The sequence below is a fragment of the Oenanthe melanoleuca genome, chromosome 2 (assembly GCF_029582105.1).
Source record: "Oenanthe melanoleuca isolate GR-GAL-2019-014 chromosome 2, OMel1.0, whole genome shotgun sequence".
Classification (NCBI taxonomy): Eukaryota; Metazoa; Chordata; class Aves; order Passeriformes; family Muscicapidae; genus Oenanthe; species Oenanthe melanoleuca.
Window position 1 is genome coordinate 120,530,497 of NC_079335.1, and position 20,993 is coordinate 120,551,489.

Genomic DNA, 20,993 nt, shown 5'->3' on the forward strand with positions numbered 1-20,993 from the left:
AGACAACACTGAAAATATTTTATAATACCAGTTTTATAGTAACACAGATACATTTAGTGTTCCTGTGATGCCATCCACTGCCAGGCATGAATGTAGGTGCTGTATACTTGGAATGGTGATACAAAAATTCTGACGTCCACTTGTGTATTCATTTAAAGTATACTCCTTTAAAGTTCTTCTATTCAAAGAGACTGCTATATAAACAGAGGATACTAAGCCCAGCTAGGTTCTGGATATGATTTAGTTTACTGTGAATGACTGCCAAGGCAGACTATATGGCCCATCCCAATTTCAACCTGCCCTAATTCCCTTTATGACTTTATTATTTAGTGCTTTTTTACTGCTTAGAGACACCTAAACAGGAAGACTCTGGGCGTTCTCTGTTCAAGAAGTGGGTGGGATAAAGTTCTTTAGAGAAAACAAAATATGATCCACCTACAGATCTTGTTAGGCCAGCTCCTCAATTTCCTCTAAGTAGAGCAGAGGCCTTTGTTGCCTTAGTTACTGGAACTATCTGCAAGTCAACAGCAGGATACTAGTCTCTGTACGGAACATCCTCCTACATTTTTGATGGCAGTGTAGGAAATAATTACTTTTCTGTTTGTTGATTTTATTGTAAAGAGGAATAAAGTAGATTAATTAAGTCTTTGCCAAAAATAAAGTAATAATAATAATAAAAAAAACTCTCACAAAAAAATTCTGCAAAGTCATTGAATGGAGGGAGCATTGTGTGGGAGAGGGTTGGTACCTCCAATGAAGCAACATTCCTTTATTTTCCACTGCTTACTTAACAACAGAAAGAAGGACCATTGAAAAGTGCATGCTAAGTTTCAAGGCACAACTAGACAACAGCAGCTACATTGGCAGAACCAGGCCACTGAAGCTTGTGAAACAGTCACAAATGCTCCAGATTTCAAACTGCTCCCCTCACCAGAAATGTAGGCATTGTAGTGATATCTCCTATTTCTTCTTGGACACGGAATGTGGAAAACACAAAATATTATTTTCCCTGTGAAGCATGATCAAGTCAAATTTCCATCCTTTCTGTATGAAAGCAAGAGCTTCAGTACAGCACACTGGGGTGACAATTTACAATGATAGGGAGGTCCTAGAAAGTCCTAAAAACTTGATGGATTCTCTTCTTTCCCAGAATGTTGTGATATGATGTAGTGGTTCCATGGTACTTAAAATATATCTCACCTTGTGTGGCCATGGGCTCCCTTGCCCTGCTAATCATTCTGACTCCAGAATGGTCCCTAGCTCACTGATAACAATTTTTGTGGGATTAAGTGTAGGCCACTTTAACTCTGAAAGCTGATGATGGAGCAAGATGAACACCAGCACAAAACTGAGGAAGGGCTCCAGTTATGATGGTATGGCTGAGGTGAGGGTGAGTTAAAGGAGCTTGAACCCGAGAGTAATATCATAGGAATACTGAGGCTAATCTAAATGAATAAGCAAATGTTTTCTGTCATTGCCTGCCATAAAGATAATGCTATTGATTTATGTGATATTGAATAAATTCAGAATTTTGATTTACTCAGATTTTAGAAGTTAACAACCAGACTTTTATAAGAATTTCAGATTACCATAAATTACCAATGAAGTTGAGAACACTAGGATGCAATTTTAAAGCATTTAAATAAATTTAATATATTTTTTATTTACAGTATTAATAGAAACGATACATATTAGGACAGTGGCCAACTCTAAAAGGGCATCATCAATGCCCTTTTGCAATACTTCTGCTTTGTTCAGCTAAAAGTAGAATATTTTATTGGTATTTCCAGTAATTTCCTGACACCATTCTCTACAGAATTGTAACATTATTCAAACAGCAAAACATTGTTTAAGTCGACTTTCCTTGCTGTTGCTTAAACGGCAACTTATTTAGTGCAAACATCACAAATGTGTAATACTTCAGTTTTTCTAATGTCAATTTCTTTGAATGGCACTTTTCTTAAACAGAAACTTCAGCTGAAATTAACCAACATAGTTCCTTTCCAAAACTTAAGGCTGATGCAAAGTAAAATGTTTTCAATGAGTGTCAGAATTTAAATTGTGGTAAGATCTTTTACAACAGGATTTGCAGTCCATTTCTTCTGCAAATACTGTTAGTGGAACTGCACATTTGAGATGAAGGGACTGTTGAGACATTGCATTATTTTATTTTTGGCTAATCCAATTCAGCAGAAATCTTATTATTTGTACTAAAACCAAATATTGAGTGTGATTGACAAACATTTGACATGCTCCTGAGTCTCAGACTGAAGGTCTTGATGCATAAAGCCTGTCCTTACTCACATTTCTCAAAGTAATTTTCTTCAACGATCTAGCATATATCTCTTTTCACCATTTCTGTTTACCTAGTTTTAATTCCTTCATAATTGAAAGCATAATGAATAGCTTCCAGAGGCTACCTTCACTGTAGTGACATTAATTGAAACTACATAAAATGGAGCTATGACAAGCCCTATTAAAAAATAAAAACTTTTAATGGGAAGAATGCTGGACTAACCCATACAGCTGAACAGGAGTCAACGAGTACACCTCGGCTTGTTTCTCAAAACCCTTAACATTTTGTTTTTACGGAAGCAATAATTTCTATTTCTGTGTGGAAATCCGTCTCAAGTTGAGAAAGGGTGGCTTGAGCTCTGTGGGGCTTGAGATGTTTGAGGGTGAGAAGAGAGATGGGGTGCGCAAGAGCTTTTCTTCCCGAAGCAGGCCAGGCAGTGATGACACGTACAAAAAAAACCAAAACCCAAACCAAGCAAACCTGCACCCAGCAGGAGAAGCATTAAGGGCAATGTTTCTCCGAGGAGGCCCGGAGCGCCGGGTGCGGAGCGGCGGCAGGCCGCGGCGGGGCGGCGCGGGGGCGGGCGGTGCCGCCTCACGGGAGCGCGGCGCGGCCATGGGCGCTGAGGCGGGCGGCCCGCGGGGCACCGCGCCGGGCCAGCAGCTCCGCGCCCTCTTCTACGCGCTGCCGCCCGGAGAGAGCTCCTTCCGCACGCTGGAGGAGGTGCCCGACTACGTGGAGAAGGTGAGAGTCCCCTCCTTCCCCACCCTGGCTGCATCCCTCGCCCTCCCTTTCGCCCACCTGCGCCAGTTTTCAAAAGGCACCTCACAGAAACAGCGTCCGCGAAGGGGCACCTAAAGAAAGATAAAACCGTCTTTCTCTCATGAGCTTTCTGCCTGTAAGCTGGCAGTGTAACTGTGCCCTGTATTTTCATGTGTTTAAATGACGATTTCTCCTGGAACCAAGAGTTTTCAGAGAAGCTTGGCGCTTATGTTATATCCAGCAGCACGGATAAGATGAACAGTGACAGCAAAGTGAACAGAGGAAACAAGGAAATATGATGCTGTGTTTGGCTGTTATGGTTCTTAAAGAAAGCAAAAAGTCAAGTCTCTCTGTGCCCTTCAGTCAAGCTCAGTCAAAGACAGAAAAATAAAAGGTTTCTAATTAAAATAAAAAATAAAGATTGTTTGAGAGACTTTAGAACAAATATTTGCATTGGGACAGTGCTGTATCCTAAATATCCAAGGCAAGAGTACAGAGGTCAGGGGTGAGAACTCCCTTGTCAGCAGGCAGCAGAATATCCTTCCCTCCCCTCCCGCCCTGCCAGTTTATTCACTTCCAAGAAGATACCTTTGCTCCCATCTGTCCTATCTTGATTGTCAGCTCCTTCTGAACCCAGATCGATGTCAGCTGTTCACAGAGACAGCACACGAACATTGTTTTGCCCTTGTCGAAGTAAATTCAATAGAGCTGCATTTTTTTACATAGGTCTTGATAGTTCTGGGTAGCTGCTCTGCCAGGTATACCTTGGACTGCTGTGCAGCAGCTGCTGGCAGACTGCAGCGAGGTGTCGTGGGCTGTGCAGAGCAGTGCAGCGCCGTCAGCAGCTTCCTGGGAGTTGTAGTATGCAGCAGTGCCTTGCTGAGGCATGTTATCAGCAAAGGTTGCCCTTTTACATAAGGTAAGCAGAAAGCTGCTGCAAGTCCAGCCTGTGTGTGTGCAATGTCTGGTCAATGGACTGCTGTCCTCAGAGGTGTTTTGCAACTAAGCTATAGCATCATAATGAAGGAAGTGCTATGGTTTTGCCTAGACAGCCGATCTCTCCCTCCAGCTCTCTCTACTGTCTGTCTCTTTCACTATTTGCACATTTCCAACAGAATATTATTCACTTTCTTGTCTGCAGTATATCTCACCATCCTTGGGCTTTCTTCTCCCATGTGCAATATTCAGGTCAGACATTAGTCAAAGCTGGAATTTTTTGCTACTACTCGCACTATTGTAAGTCTGTGAAAGGATTCTGAATGCTTTGAATTATGAAAGTGACTGCAAGCTTCTGCTGCTGAAGAGCAGTGTTGTGATAAGCTTGTAAAGAATTATTTTCTCAGAATAAACCAAACACTTAAAAAAAAGTTTCCCATTACAGTTATACTTTGCTTAAATTCCTATTTTAGGTTAGCTATGTTAGATTTCCCTGATAGTGCATTTGTTGCTGGAGCAGATCTTTTGATGCTTGTCCAGATGGGCATATAAAAGTATTTTTGTGGCATAACTCTTAACTGTTTGGCTTTGGTCTGAGCTTAGTCAGAGTTCATCTGTCCTCTTCTGGCCAGCTATCTGCAGTCCCTCTCCAGCTGCTATTCTTGACTGTTCAGGGAACAATTACATGAGTAGTATATCCATCGGATTCATCAGCAATAGATTTGATAGTGACTTGATGAGCCTTTCGAGGAGGTTTTGGAATGCTAACTCCTTTAGTTGGTACAGATATAGAAGTGGATATCTGAGCTCAATTCAACGCAGAACAAAAAAATTCTAGTGTAAAGCTGGTAACAAATGAAGGCCTCAGTTCAAATAATTAACTCTGAAAGACAATAATGATGATGTGCGTGTGAAACAAACTGCTGATTACATTAGTGTGAGTCCTAAATAGAGTGAGATTTTTTTCTTTATTTTTTTTTTCTGAGACACTGTAGTGGAACTTGCATCTCGAATCTGTGATCTCTTGGGTATCAGATGGATGAACGTATTTTTAGGACATTAGATGACATGGCTACAGCTGTGGCGATATGCAACTTCCAACATTAGACATGTGGCAAAACATCCAAATTCACCCAAATATTCATGATCTTGGTGATCTGCAAAACTGGGCTGGTTGGCTTACAAAATATAGGCACTTCACAGAAGTGGCACCTTTGAGCTAGAGTCACCTGTGCTGTTACATCTGGGTAGGAAATTACAGCAGTGGGTGAAGCAGCTCTGGTTTTGAGAACAGCATACTTAGCTTAACTTGTGTAGTGTACTTTCTGTCTCTGGTTATATTGGTTATAGCGTATTCAGAAGCAATGGTCCCTGCACTGTTGCTCTGTATGTTGTCAGAGCTGTATGTAAAGGCCTCAAGTCCTGTTCAAAACATGAACTGATCAGCTGCTACCAGTGACAAGTAGCAAAGCTCTGCAGCAGTGCTCAGGGAAAGGTCACCCTTTCAACAAATCTCTAAAATTCTGGGAAAAGGGGTGTGAATCATGGGTAATCATCAAAGAATTTATTTTTATAAGACTTTTTGTCATGTAGAATTCAAATCTCTTGCTTTTTCCTTATTTCTGGGAAGTATGTAAATTTTCTTTCTCCAGGACAGGACATCCTGATTTTTAAAATCTATATTGGTGCTTACCCATTCCTTTCAAGAGCATCCTCTTTCCTCTGGTGTAAGATTAGGCTCTGCATGCATGGTTGAATTTTGTTTTGTTTTGTTTTGTTTTTTTTTTTTTCTTTTTTTATTCTCTCACAATCTGGGCAGATGGAATCATCCTTTTTGTTTGCTAAACATAGTTTTCATGGACCGTAAATTCACTTTGTACCTTGCTATGATCTGAAGTTATCACCTGTGCTCAGTAAAGACTTCCATGAGTCAGACTTAAGAAGAGAGAGTCCTTCTGCTGAGAACCCCAAAATGAAAGCTTTAATAATCACTGTTTTCCTTTTTTGGTTTACTCTCTTGAGAGCCTAAAGAATAAGTTCATGTTTAAACTCAATTCACATTTTAGGGTTTGCTTGAAAATAATGAGGCACAGAACCTTTATATTTAGTTTTGCTTGAAAGCTGGGATCCTTATATTATAGGGGTTTGGGACTTTAAGAAAACAAAAACTGTTTCAAGAATTACAATAAAACTATAAATATATGCAGAATTTCAAGCTAGAATATTATTCTTTGCAACAGTATAAAGTGGAAACTGATTTTAAATGGTCCTTTGCATTCTGTAGAGTTGCTTACTTAAAATGGAACCCTCTTACACAGTACTCAGAGTAAGGCTTTCAAGTTATGGATCAGTTATTCAGGTAAAACACAAGCTAATGTAAATCTCCATTGAGCATTTTTGCTGTTGGGCAAAGAGAAAAAACGTGGAAACAGAGAGAGAGAGTAAAACATTTATGGACCAGAAGATGCCAGAAGGATCTGTCTTATGTCTCTGACATTGATGCCAATAGTGCCTATTTCTTAACTTTGTGCCATTTTGTTTGTAGGGACAGCCCTTGAAAGCAGTTGTACATAACCATCCTCAATGGGTTCCTTAAATGTCTTCATTGTCCTTTTAACTTAAACAGAAAAAAACCCCAGGAAAATAAAAAAAGCACTGGTTACGCTGGTGAGACTATTTTCTCTCTTACTGCCTCCTTTTTTCCTAAATTATTTGCATTCTTCTTCTGTTGCATTATGTCTCATCCTTACACTATGGGCTGTTTGGGTCAGGGAATGCCTTTTAATTCTCCATGACCATAGCTGTCATAGTCAGGTGAATAATACATACTAGTCTTATCTGTGGGATAATTGATCCCATTGATCTGCTTTGGACCAAGATTAATGTAGGTGTGTGAAAGAAATGTAGTAGTTTCTTGGATAGTAAGGAGTATGCCATAAATCTTTCCATTTCTACAGTCTCCTTGATGAGCAGGAGGTTAAGGATGTCTGAATGTTTCTTTATCCTGCTTGTTATGACACTTCCCATTTGTGAGTCAAAAAGTGGTGCCAAATGCTTGGCTGTTCACTGCTTCACAGTGGGGGGAAGTATTTAATGAAGTCAGTAAGACAGAAGTTATAATAGTGTACATTATTATAAAGTCAAGTATTTCAGCTGTTTCAGATGTTGCTAGGTAAAACGAATCATCACATGGAATACAGACATTGTACATTTCCTATTAACTGTTTTTATTTCATGAATAAAGCACCTCACTTTCTCTGCTCTGAGCCCATTCAATTTGCTCTGCAGCTTCTGCTGTACCATACCTTAAACTTCATACCTTAAAACTGCTTGTAGTCTATGCTAGAGCTGCCTCTTAATATTGTCATTAAGTGCTTTATAGTTTTTCTTATTAAACCTCTCTTTTTTACTGCTGGGAGTGTACAGTTGTGATCATCAACTTTTGTTTGCTAAGTTAGTAATCTGTTATTTGATTATATCAATTAGGAAAAGTACATTAAAGGTCTTGTCTACTTAGGAATGAAGCAGCTACAGAGAGAAAAACAAGGAGTATTTATAGTTTCCTAGAATGTTTCATTGATTTCAAATTGAAGGTTTTACAGTTTCCCTTTTCTTTTATTATTCTCTTTTATAGTATATTTTATTATTATATTATTTCTTATTTATTCCAAATATTGAAAGATTTACCACATTGGTTTTCCTGGGAGGTGTTTAGGCTTTATGCACAGGTCTTCCCCTGGTTTCTAGTTTTTTATATCATGAGTTGGTGCCTATTGCAAGCAGGCTTTTAGATGCCTAAAGTGCTGCTACAGAATAAGCTAGGCACCTAAATTAAAAAGTGTCATGTTGATATTAATCTCTGTTCATCTGTTATTGTAACCTAACCCTGTACTGCTGAAGTTTATGAACTTTCACATTTTCTAGACGCTATAAATCTCTTGCTGTTTGCATGGTTTGAATCATCCAGTTCTTCTTCGACTGAGCAATCTGGTCTGTATCCATCTTAGTCTCTTTAGTGTCCAGGCCTAGTAGGATTTCCAAGATCATATCTCACTTGGCAAACAAAAATGAGCGCCCTCCAAAATGCAACGACATTTGCAGAGACAACATGCTTCTATTAAAATGTGTGGGACAGGAGCAGCCTCTCTTCCACAGCAGTGCAGTTTCCAGGCTGTGAAGCTGTAGGTGTTTGCAGGTCGTTTGAAGGGAGCAGAAGCAGCAGAAACCTTACAGGGCAAGTATGGCAGTGTGGTGCCTCCCAGAGTGGTGCAGAACTGGTCTTGCATTTCTCTTGCCTTGCAAAACATGGTGGGAATTTCATGCCTTAATATAACCAAAAAGCAGTTGACTAAATATCTCAAAGGTCACCTAAAAGTTTTCTACAGAGCTAGGAAGGGTGTTGAAGGAACATGTGCATGCACAGAGATTTGATAACTCCTTCCCTTTTTCCTTGCCACAGGCCTCCTAGATTTTGGTGGTTATGGCTAAAACACTGCCACTGCCTAATTCCTTCCACACATGAAGTGCAAGGACTGTTAGTATTCCAGTGTCAGTAAAAAAAAAAAAAAAATTATTTTTACTCAAGCCTTTTTTTTGTTTCCTGAGATGATAGAAGCTTGAGAATAGGTCTGACAGTCTTTCATGATGAAAAACGATGCTGTCACTAAAATGTTACCTGTCCTACCACCAGTTACAGCCACACCTGTCACTAATGGGTGCTGTTGCTGTGCATTTTCACCTTGCCAGTTGATCTGGGATAGAAGATGGACAGTGAGAACTGAATCCTGGACTAAAGCAGTATTGTGACTGAGAAATGTTTCGGTCTTGATCATCATTATACTTTCCTGCAGAAAGACGGAAATCTATTTTGCAGTCCTTACGATCCCAAAGGAAGAGAACATTGTATCATTGTCACTTGGCCTGGGAAGGGAGCATGGTGTATGGCCCGAATTAGAACAGGCTGTTTAGTTGGGTTCACTGATGAAAGCACATACAGAAAAACTGTTGTTGTCTGCAGTGAAAATCATGTCAATAGAAATGCCAAGTAGAAAGAAAATCACTTTATTGTGTCTTTCAGATTATAATGTTGGACGCCAGATTCAGTGGCTGAAAACACTCAACTTCATGCAATATCAAATCCAAACCAGATTCTGTTCTACTTTGTGGTTGGAGGAGTCCAAAAATATTGGTGTTCTCACTGATTTACTTAAATATGAGAAATATATGTTTGGCAAGACTTTTGTGTTTTGTTGTGATAAAGTTTGAGTTTATGTGCAGAATATACAAAAGGAAACATTGTGGGAGGAGGTTGCTGCAATAGATTTGTGCTGGTGTTGTGGATTAAATGGTAACCTTGGTTGTTCTGATTTATAAGGTCCATGTGGAGCTTTATCACAGGAGCAGCTACTAAAGTGCCAGCCAATCTGAGAACCATCTCACTGCATAAAATGCTGTTAGGAAAAGCATATCTAATTTTATTTTGTTATGACTTTTTTTTTTTTAATCTGTTTTTAGAGTATTCCATTCTTCATTACTTTTATTGGGCTGGAGTTTGCTGTCAGCTGGATTCAGAAGCGTAAACTGCCGGGTCGGATCAATGATGGCATAAGTTCTCTTTCCTTAGGCATCCTGTCCCGACTACCAGAGTGAGTATATGAATACAGTCCTGAGATTGTTTGGGTTTTAATCACTGAGAAGGAAGAAAATAGAATTATGTATTGAAGTTGTTATTGCTAATCCAAAATGATTAAACGAGGCATCTGGACTTTTCTTGATGCAATTAAATTTTAGTAACATCTATAAAATCTTTCTGTAAGGCTGAATATGATTTTTACAGGGCATTGTCCAGCTCCACATTATCAATTTATCATCAATTATATTAATCTGTACTGGGTCTTGCTGTCACCTTTTGCTGTTTCTGGGACTTCACCTGACTTTGACTATATCTTATGTTAGACTAGATTATAGAATCTGGGTTTTCTTTCATTAAAATACAGAAAGAAGATAACAAAATAAAAACCAACAAACCAGTATATTATTTTTATTAGCCTTTAAAAATAAAACTGCATGTATAAGCAGATTGGTAGAACTGTGAATATGCATGCGATCCAAAGTGCTTTGAACACAGTCATAATCTTACATTTGCCTTCAATGGATTTTAATTCCTGAGAGAATGGTTGCAAACATGATCATGTAATTCACTCTCCAATGTAAAGGCCACAAGATTTACCTGAATTAGTTTGGTGAGCAGAGTTGTATTTTAAAGAAATAGCCACTGTGAATTAACTGTGAATCCCAGTGGAAAAATCCAGCAAATTCTTTATGTAAATTGCTCTAAGTGTTTTACACAAGCTTTAGTTACTTGTATATCAGGTTTTAGATATGCCTTTTCATGGTATGAAATGATGATAGATTTTATTGCATCTTTTCTTTTCAAATGGAATTACATTTCTATTCCCCATATATGAATTTGCAGTTGACCATCAAATTGTATATAATCTCTTCTTTATAAGAAGAAAAATTTTTATTATTTGAGTTCCACTATATGGTGTATTTGCAAGTCTTTCAATTATTCCCCCAGTTCTTTTTCAGAATCCTCTGCAGTTTTTCAGCCTTCTTAGTGTTGATGTCTCAAGTGCACTCCATATTTCAGAAATGACTACATCAGTGCCAAATAATGAAGTCATTTGTTCTCTGTTTCTACTTGTTGTTCCTCCCTTTATATATCCCAGATCCTTTGAGCCGTCTTTCGTCCCTGAATACTTTTTTGGATTCTGTGGCTTACATTCCTCATTCATAGGCAATATGTTCTTACATTTGGCCACATAGAAATACATGGACTGTACATTTGGTCCTCCTGAAGTAGCCTAAATCCATGAAAAGTTGTCTTTGTTGCCTAGAGGTCCCTGGTTTATGTCACTGCAAACTTTACTAGAAATCTTTTCTTTCAATCCAGATTCTTGATCAAATACATTAAAAGAACATACCAACAAGAAAAGAAATTATCCATTCGGGCTAGTAGAACTCATTTTGTGAAATGTTTGTGTCACCCTCTTTGTAATCTGTTGATCATTTGCCATTTGGTTGATTTTTAAAGTTTTCTAATCAATGTAATCTTTGACAAGATCCATTGGGTACAAAGACAATTTCTGATAGATTATGTTAATTATCAGTAGTAAATATCCCTGCTGAAACCTTTTAAAGACACACTCCAAAACTCTTTAAAATATCTGAAAATGAGGGGCATGAGCTTTCAATATGAGAGATACTCAACCATAAAGTTACGTCTTCAAACAATGTCTAAGTTATTTCAGAAATATTGTGAAGTTGTTTTTACAGATAGTGTACCTATATTCAAATAATTTTTAATGACTTGTGAGCATGATCTTGAAGAAGCAACATTCAACTTTTCAATGTGTTTTATGAATTTAATTAAATATTTATCAACACAATTGATTTGTGTGCAGCACACACAACCCTGATAATGGGTTACTGTAGTCTGCATGAAGCTAATATTGAAACAGATCAAATGTCGCTTCTTCAACTTAACCCAAATTTTTTAAACTTTACAGGCTTACCATGCTGAATATTTACCTTTATTCATCTGAAATATTCAGAACTGATTAAGTTAAACAAAGGGCCTGAGATGCATGTAAAATAAGTTGGAATGGTTTTGCAAGTCCTTTTGGCTTTTTTTTAAGAATACTGAAACACTTGAGATGCACTCGTTCCTGGAAGAAATGCTTGCTAAGAAAACCAGTGTTTGTGTGGAATGCAGCTTTGCAAGGTGCCGAGTACTTTTATTATTTTGGCGCTCAGTCCTTTGCTGCAGAATTTGGCTTGCAGGCTATGGAGTTTTCTCTTGCAAGATTTTTTCAATTGAGTGAACCAAATGATCCTTAAGGACTCAAAAGTTTGCAGGGTCAGGCAAATCTCCAAGATCAGTACACCTATTTATTGTTACACCAGCACAAGAAGTCTCTTCCAGGTTGTTTGCGCAGCTTTCATGACTGGAAATACCGGACTCTCCTCGGCAGTTCTTTCCAAAGAAGAGTCCTGTAAAGCCTTTAGCTTTTTGGCTGAATGTGAAAGAAGCAGGCAAAATACAGACTTCCTAAATTATTTAATCTCATGTTAGTGTTGCAGTTCTAATGGTGACTACTTAGTGTAACACCTCTTTTATAAGTAAGAGGAGTTGTGAATAACGGATGGAGTAAAAAAGGCTTGAACTGAAAAACCAGAACACTTTACCCTTCTGTCTTGTGCTTCCATGGTGTGAAAGAACTGGGTCAGACAAAAAAGGGGCAAAAAAATAGCACAGGCAAAAATCTGTTGCTAAGACTTTCACTTCAGTCTTTCCCTTTCAGGAAGAAAAAAGGTAGGGAAAGTTGACAGAAACTGCTAAAACAATATTTCAGCAGAACCCGCAGCATCAGGGGAAATAGTAGTGCAAATCATTAACAGCTGAAGGTTAGATTAACACACCATTGATTGTATCCTCTCCCAGGGACTAATTTTCATTTTCTCAACTAGCAGCAATGGTTTGCCACTTCCTTAAAAAAATCTGTGGTTGGGTCTAAAATGGTGGCTTCAGTTTATTAGTTAAAATGAAGCTTCAAATGTGTCATTGCAAAGAGGTCTTTACATTTAATGAAAAAATTAGGAGTCACTAACCCTATTCAGCCTCGAAGTACTTTTTCCATTTCACAGTCTGTGTAACAGAACTATTGCATATCTTGAGGGCCAATAGTATTTATTTAGTGTTTCATGCTTCAACGTTCTGTTGAGAAAGTGCAAATCATAAATTCTTGATACTTGTATGCCAAATGTTACAAATGTAGGTGCAGGAGGAAGAGTCTAATCAGACAAGGCAACGTTTTTGTTTTCAGGCTTATTAGACTCAACAGCATGCAGTAAATTGAATGGTTTGTGCATACATATCATCTCTTGTAAAGTAGCCCATACATTTCTTAAACATAATTTTCTCTGCATTACTGCATACTATGCATTCCTCTGCATGTGTAAATACTAAATTTTGTATGGAATGGAAATTAATTTGGGAGAAAGGGAGAAACTTGTATTACTAAGTTTACTCCCAGCATCCTGAATGTTGGTAAAAAAATTCTGAGAACTTTTATTCTACATAAATAAATAAATAACTTTTCTAGCTAACCATTGCCAAGAGACTTTAAATTCTGCTTTAAAAATATTCTCCCAAGAGAAAGTTTATTTTGGGTATGAATATCCATTTTACAAATATGTGCATTATTTCATATTGACCCATTTCTTCTTTTAAAGCAGCAGAACATAAATCAAAGAATGTTTGGGGATAACTGAGGTAGGTATATTTTCAAACTAGTTGGGAAAGTATTTGTTCTTTATATTCATGCTCAATTGCCAATTTTAGTGTTCTGCTCTGCAACACAGTCATACAGTGTATGAGTGTATATGTATATAATGTCTGACAAAGTTTAGTCAGTCAAATCTGCAATGAACTTCTCCATTTCTAAAGAGAAGATTGAAGTCTGTATACATTATTTACCTTGAGTTTTGAATCAGAGGAAGTTGGAGTTCTCTGAACTGTTGAACATGAGAATGGAATGATTAAATGTTTTTTAATTAGTTCATGCTATTAAGTATCTTAAGATATCTACCCATCAGCAGAAATTAAATCAAAGGATTCCAAATCCTGTTTCTACTGTAGACCAGTGTATTCAATTTTGTACATCATCTGAATTTTAAATAATCTTTTTTCAGAAGCTGGATTGAAGAGGCAGCTTCACGTACATTTTAGATCAGCAGTGCTCCCAAATGAAGTGTCTTTGACTGATTGATACTTCTGGTTGCTCGCTCCTCCCTCTGTACTCTGTACCTTCACCCCTCTTTGGCCAGTGTCAGTGTTTGTGTTGCCCTGGAGAGAAGTGGCTTGGGAAACAGGTCCAGCACCTCCCCGTCACATTAACCTGCACCAGTTCTTCCTATGTCTATGCTCAGTCTTGTGCTAGAACAAGAAATGCTCTTGCTTTTGTAGTGTTATTGAGTTATCTGCTTGATAACTTATATAAAATTGCAATCTGAAACTATGTTTTCCATTTTTAAGAGTAACAAAATGGAGAGCTGTTTAGAATACACTTGCTTCAAGCTGGTGCAAGTTATCCACAACCTGTGGAGCTAGAAGTGCCTTGAGAGAACAGAAAAAAATTGCCTGCATGGATTTAACCGTTTGAAGTATGTGCTGGCTTCCTGAAGTGCCTATTAGATATGTTGTACGTGACTATAGAAAATTATAATCTCATAAATTACTGACTGCATTTCTTAGAAGAAAATTTGATACATGGAGTTTCTAATAAATTATATTTTTCCCTTTAAGAGTTATTAGGTACATTTTTTCTCCACATCTGTTTGACTAAGACTTTGGACAGATGTTTGTTTAGAGCATGGTCAGATGTGTTGCTTCTGGTCCAGCTGCCCCTTCAGATCTGCCAACATAACTGCGCATTTAATTGCTCCCTAACCTGGACCTGACAAAGTGATCTTGCTAAAAGCAGAAACAAAAGCCCCCCAAGAACTATAAAAGAGGTGTTTAAGCTCAGCTGCATTCATTTTGACAGAGCCAGGTCAGGGAGCAGCTATGCATACAATTATGGTGGCAAGTCTGAGGGCTGGTAACCACCACACTGAGGGCAGTGATGAGCAGATGGGGCCATACTGGAAAAGGTACTCACTTAACCTGGTTAAATGGGAAGTGGAGCTGCTGTGCCATGCCATTCCCTTAAACCAGCTGAACTTCTGGTTACTGCACTTGTGTCGTTCTTGGACTCACTTTTTCTATTGTGTTGGTTCAGGTGCTCTTCTGATCCCAAGTGGAGTTATTTTAGTTCACTCTGAGCAAAAGGGTATTTGCTTTAGGCAGAGAGACAAGCAAGTTGTCTGGGAGTGGAAAAGGGGCAGCCAAGAGCTGTCAGGCTTTAGGTTCAGTCTCTACAGAACCTGCAGTCACAGACATGCCTACAGTAGCTAGTTATGGCAGTTTAAGGCACTGCCAATAAGTGTGTAAAAAAAAAATAGAATTTTTAATAAGTACCAGGTCTGAAGAGACAGAATCTACTCACCTACCTGTTTGTCCAGCTCTCCAAGTAGCACTAGGTAGTTATATAATTCACAAGAGCACCCTCCTGGCTTCACTCTCCCATATATGCTGTTCGTTGTTCCCACATTTTGCCAAAGGTCACAGCCCTCACAGCTATGTCAGAGAAACAGGTTTTGAATTAACTCACTAATCTTCTGCAGGTAAAGCAGACAGAGTAAGATAAACAATTTCAGTAAGGGGGTAGTGCTGTGCAGCAGGATCTGATAGGATTTTCAGCAGGCAAGCCTGACTCTGGAAGTGGATTTTCAAAATCAGTTAAATTAAACTCATGGTAGTAGCTGTCTTACCTGGACAGTTTTTGTTTAATCTAATTAGTTTGTTGGGTTTTTATTGTTTTTTTTTTTTTTAAATCTGGTTTGCATTGATGAACCAGTTGAGATTAAGCTCGTAAATTATTTACTTCCCCCATGTGGATTAATTATCCTATGTTCTTACTGTATCACTTTAACATAGTTTTATAATTTTGGTGTGCCATGTCCTCCAGTAAGTTCAAATCCATCTGTGCCCAGTAAAGATGCTACTGCTTCCTGTCTGCTCTCTTATGCTCATCACTACCTCTCTAATCCCTTTTTACCATCTGAACCCTTCCCAGGCATATCAGCAGCCTTGTCTTCCGAGGTTCAAACTGTAGAATTTTGGTACTCTGGTTCCATTTGTTTGCAGCAGGCTAGAGGGCACAAGTGGGCACAGCACAGGAATACCAGTGAGACAGTGCTGCTTTTTAATGATGACTAAGGAAAGATCTGAGCCGGAATTTGAATCTCTAGAGTTTCTAATGAAATGACATATAGGCTACTTTGCATTACAAGGAAGGATGTGGGAGAGCTTGGATATTCTCAAACTAATTGACTGAAACAACTGGTAGTCCCCTTCTACCATAATGTTCTACAGGATGCTGTGTTTCACACAAACCCGTTAGGGATCCAATTGCTCTTTTAGGTTGTAACCTCTTACACAGAATGCATATTTTTTTCCATCCTTGGTATTGTATCATGGTCATTTTCTGTACAGTGGGGCAAGTAAGTGGCTTGATGATTGTCCATTCTTAATGCCAGAGCCCAGCTTTACACCTGCCATATCTTAAGAAGCAAACAGAAGCTGTCAGGTCACATTTTCAAATATACTTGTGTTCTTCTGTGAAAGTATATCCTGTGAACTGAATTTACCCTTATTGAAAATATGGTGTTAAGTTCAGTAGTCTCTGTAGCTCACAAAATATAGCAATTTCTCAAATCCATTAAATGTTGTGCAGATTTTTTATTCCATGTTTTTCGCATTTTCTTTAAGCTAAATTGTGTCATTTTTCACACATTTTGAGAAAAAACTCTTAAGAAATTGCTTCTGTATAGAGTACCCTTCTGACTGAAGGACATCTCTGCTAAACAATGAATTAATCTTAAATCGGGACTCCACTAGATGGAGCACAGGGGTAGCATTTTTAGAGCTGGCCAATCTAGTTTCTTGGGTCAACACTTAGAAGTTAGGAAAATTGGGGGAAAATGTCTCTTAATGATTCTGTAAACCAGTGCTACAGATCTGAAATGAACAGACTTTCACCACTGTGTATCATGGACAACAACAAACTATCTTTTAAAACATTTAGAAATATGACCAAAGGAGTTCAACATAAATTCTCATGTAAATATTTTTCCTTATTTCATCATTTGATGTGTTACAATGTTTCACTGTATTTTTATAGACCATGGGAACTCTTAAGAGTTCCTTTGGTTTTTCTGAATCTATCTAGAACAATCTGAGTTGAATAGAATACCCTTTTCTCATTACTTGCTTATATGTGACCTTTGAGAATATTATAGGCTGGTCCCCAACCTAACTTAAACTATAATGCATATTTGTTCATTTCAGTGGAACAACCAAGTAGGACAGATCAAAATCAGACCCTCAATTGGAAAAAGGTCCTAGTCAAGCATTTTTATTAAACTCATGTGGTGATATTTGTACAAATACTGAAAAATCAGGAGCATTGCCTTGTAGGAGATGACATTGTAGAATATTCCAGTCTGGTATATCCTGAAGATACTGGAATAGAATTTAATGCCCCCAGTGCTGGGCAGGTATAAATAGATATTGAAAAATACAACTTCCATTCTCATAAAAGAAGAGGAATAAGCCACAATGCCAGAAGCTCGGTCTGAAGGCATTAGAACTTCATACTAAAGGTTTTAAACTAGGTTTTTTAGTCTTATAAAGATACTGTGTAATTAAAAGTATCTGAAGGCCTTGTATAAACTTAGGGCATAATGAGTTACTGCTGTGGATTGTATCACTGAAGGCAGTGGAATTTCTCGTGAAAATATCTCTGTTGTATTTTTAATTGATGAAATTAAAAATTTACTTAATTATCAGCAAAGATATACAAGTGACTTGAGTTATGTAGCAAGATTAGAACTTAATAATAAAAAAAGTGTAACACTGTTGCTATTTTTCTTCCAACACCTGTTGTTTTACATTTTATTCCACCCACTACTGTAAATTAATATTACTGTCATAAATTAGAGGATAGAAATTGAAGTGCAACAGGAATAGATTTGGTGAATAAAAGGGCAGCTCTGTCAGACAAGATATTGTGCAATACTGTGTACAATACCACTAGTAGGGATACCTGAGTCACCTCCCTTTTACTTCATTTTGAATTTGATATTTTCTTTTGTCCTTGAGGAAAACTGGAGGTTTGTATTGTTTAAGCTTAAAGGCTGGAGAAGAAAGCCATACTGAGGAAGAGGAGAGGCTTTGTGTCTGGTGGGAACATTTTCTCAAAATGTAGGTGCTATTTCCTGTAATCAAGGGTTTTCCAGAGCCTGATAATAATTTCCCAGCTGTATCATTTTGGTGAATTATTTTTTAGCCTTGGGTTATTTCATGACTGCTTTTGCATATTAAGAATGGGAGAGGAGATCATATTCATCTTGATGATAGAAAACAGGGAATAGAACTCCCACAGCTCCCTCTCCCTTTCTCTCCACCTTGTGGAAAGTTTGGCTTTGTGCTAAAGCGTGAAAAAAGCCTTGACTGCAGTGTGTCAGGCATATTTCAGCTCGATTTGTGTCAACCCTAATAAGTCAGCTGACAAGGTAATAAATTGGGTGTCTGTTCAAGACCTGGCACCTGTACAGGAAATAAAAGGGGATTTCAGTTGCAGCAGATTTGCTTTGTTTTACAAATGGATCTTTTCTCAAGGCTCCTCTACCTCCATCCCCCTTCTTCTCTTTACTAAAATCACGTTATCAAAATGTTTATTTCAATTGTAGCTGGAGCCAATTTTTCATCTGGTAAAGAAAGCTCTTTGGGTATCCGTGGAAATGGGAATGATTTCCATTCTGAAATAAAACCTTACAGAGCATTTAATTATTCATGTATCCTGCTGTTACATAAATGGTCTGAATAATTTCAAATTATTGAGAAACTGCCTTTGTTCAGCATTTTGAAACTTTACATTTATAAAGTTTGAATCAGGCTAGGAAAACAGAATTTATTTAACCTAGGGAAACTGTATTAGTAATATCTCACTATTTTTAATGATAATATAACCTTGTGACCAGGGTGTCTTAACATGCTTCCCTCTGTGCCTGACCTCTAAGAATGCAAGTCTGTTACAGCCCTTGAGAGTAGAGCTTTTGTAGGTCCAGCTGTAGGGTTGTGTTTTTAGCTCAGGGGCACCAGGTCAATTCCCAGTGTGATGTGAGGTGGTGACTGCAAAAGTGGTGAGAGCTGAGGCAGTTTTTTTGGACTACTCACTTTTGGTGCACAGATCTTCCTCCATGCTTGGAAAAGAGACAACAGCTCCTGTCTCTGACCCTTTTCATTTTGGTGACTGTCCTGGGCACCATGGAAGAAGTTTCCTGAAGGTGTGTTTTCAGGCTCCATGGCTGGAGGAAGCAAAACAGGACCTTGTATTCTTTGAAATGGGCAGCTGCCTTTTCTTCCAATTGAATTTCTTCCACCTTTTCCTCCTTCATTATTCCATAGGGATCTGGAATAAGTAGATCTTCATTTCCACATGGAGAGTTCATCTCCCAGAATTTCCTTCTTGGACTTTTTTTAATTAGAGGAAGTGATAATCTGACCCAGTGGAAGGTGAAGAGGGAAATGGTTTATTAAAAACAAATATTATTGCTATTAATTAAAGCACGTATGATCTTTAGAAGCAAGGAGACAAGAACTCTCAAGGTCATAACAGTTGCCTAAGTGCACTTTTCACGTAATACGAAAATTTTCAGCAGAAATGTTCAAAATCCAGGAAGATAAATCTATGGAATGTATATAATAAAGTTTTCTATACAGTCTATCTCTTTTAGGATTTATTATTTTTTATGCAGAGGATTGGACTAGATGACAAAAGCCTTACCTATCCACTTCTGTCACATTTATGGTTGCAACATTTAAATGAGGGAAAAGTTTTCTTAAGTTCTCTTAGTATGTTTAAGAAGTGAAAAAGGAACGTGAGGGAAAAAAAGAGGGAATATAAACCTTTAAAACTCCAAGTGAACTTTAGGAATTGTAATTGAATGCAAGCTCTGGTCTTTCCTATCACATTGTAAATTTAGAAAAATACTTAGTTAAGCAACTCTTGTTTCTCCAGTTCTGCCTAGTAATATGATGGATTGCTCTAAATTAATTACAGTAATCAGCTAGCATTATGTGCTGTAGAGTTGTGATTCAAGCATGAAGAAAAGAATGTACAGCAAATTGCATATATAAAAAATGTGTTGCAGGGTTAGCTCAAGGTTTACACCTTGGCCTCAGCCTGTGGAAAAAAAAAAAGGACTCGAGGGTGAAATACTGAAAGCTGATCAAAAATGGAGGAAATGTTCCAGGTCACATGTCTTTGGATGTACTGCAAAGGCATTATATGTTAATAAAAGCAGAAGAATAAAGTAAGAAAACAGTACCTAATAATAACTGATACTCTATGTTGCAAGAGGTGTTTTAAATTTCCTGGTCATTGAAAAGATGTTAAAAAATGCCCATTTCTTTGTGTTTGAATAATATCAGCTCCCTTCTGACCTGTTGTGAAATGGATTGACAATTTATACTGAACTTTACAGATTCCTCATGAGGTGAATTGCAAAAATCTGCTTGGACATATATAATCTTCTTTAAAAATATTTATAGAACACAGCTCTTATGAAAATTAAACATGTTCCAGGTGTGTATGGTCCACCTTCTGGGCATAGCCAAGTTGTTTTTGAAGTGGTAGATACACCTGTCCTTGCTAGTCAATAGAAATTCTTCATGGTCAAGCTGCTAAAATGAAATGAAATGAAATTTCATGGGGTTTGTTTGGTCTTGGTTTTATTTGAGAAAAAAACTTGTATGATTATAGTAAAGCTGAGAATGACCTGTAGGTAAGGTGTGCACTTGGCTGTGGAAAAAGTATTAGTTCTTTTTTTCCTGAGCAACAACTACTTGCAGTGCTTCAGCTCTCAGGATGAAATGGTGGATGTGATACTATTATGCTTGCAGACTCTAATTGGGAGGTTGGGATTTTCAGATTACTCTTTTTCTTCATTAATAATGAAACTAGCACTGCAGAAACTCAAGGTGTTTTCTTCTAGCTTTATTCAAAACACTTATGGGAAGAGGTGCTAATGCCAGGAGTACAAAAGCTCTGAATGGATGTCTTTTCAAAAAGATGGAATTCAGCTGTAGCATGGGGGATGGCATACAACAACCATGTTTGCTGAGCTTCTCTTCTATTTCTGTGCAGCTGTCCAAAATGACAGGGCATGGCCAGACTGTTTTCAGGGATGTTTTCCAGAAATGTGAAAAAAGTCATTAAAGGGGAAGGAGTGTATATCCTTTTTAAGTTTTGCAGATTCTAGTATTTTT

General features: G+C 37.9%; 1 protein-coding gene across 1 annotated transcript in view; it reads left to right on the forward strand.

Annotated features, from left to right (window-relative positions):
* Window positions 1-2,871: 2,871 nt before the first annotated feature.
* Window positions 2,872-20,993, forward strand: part of AGMO (alkylglycerol monooxygenase) — a 186,390-nt gene continuing 168,268 nt past the window's right edge. Inside the window, exons 1-2 of the mRNA XM_056483504.1 lie at window positions 2,872-3,040; window positions 9,509-9,639. Coding sequence (XP_056339479.1) covers window positions 2,912-3,040; window positions 9,509-9,639 — 260 coding nt within the window. The 5' untranslated portion in view covers window positions 2,872-2,911. The remainder of the gene's footprint in view (window positions 3,041-9,508; window positions 9,640-20,993) is intronic.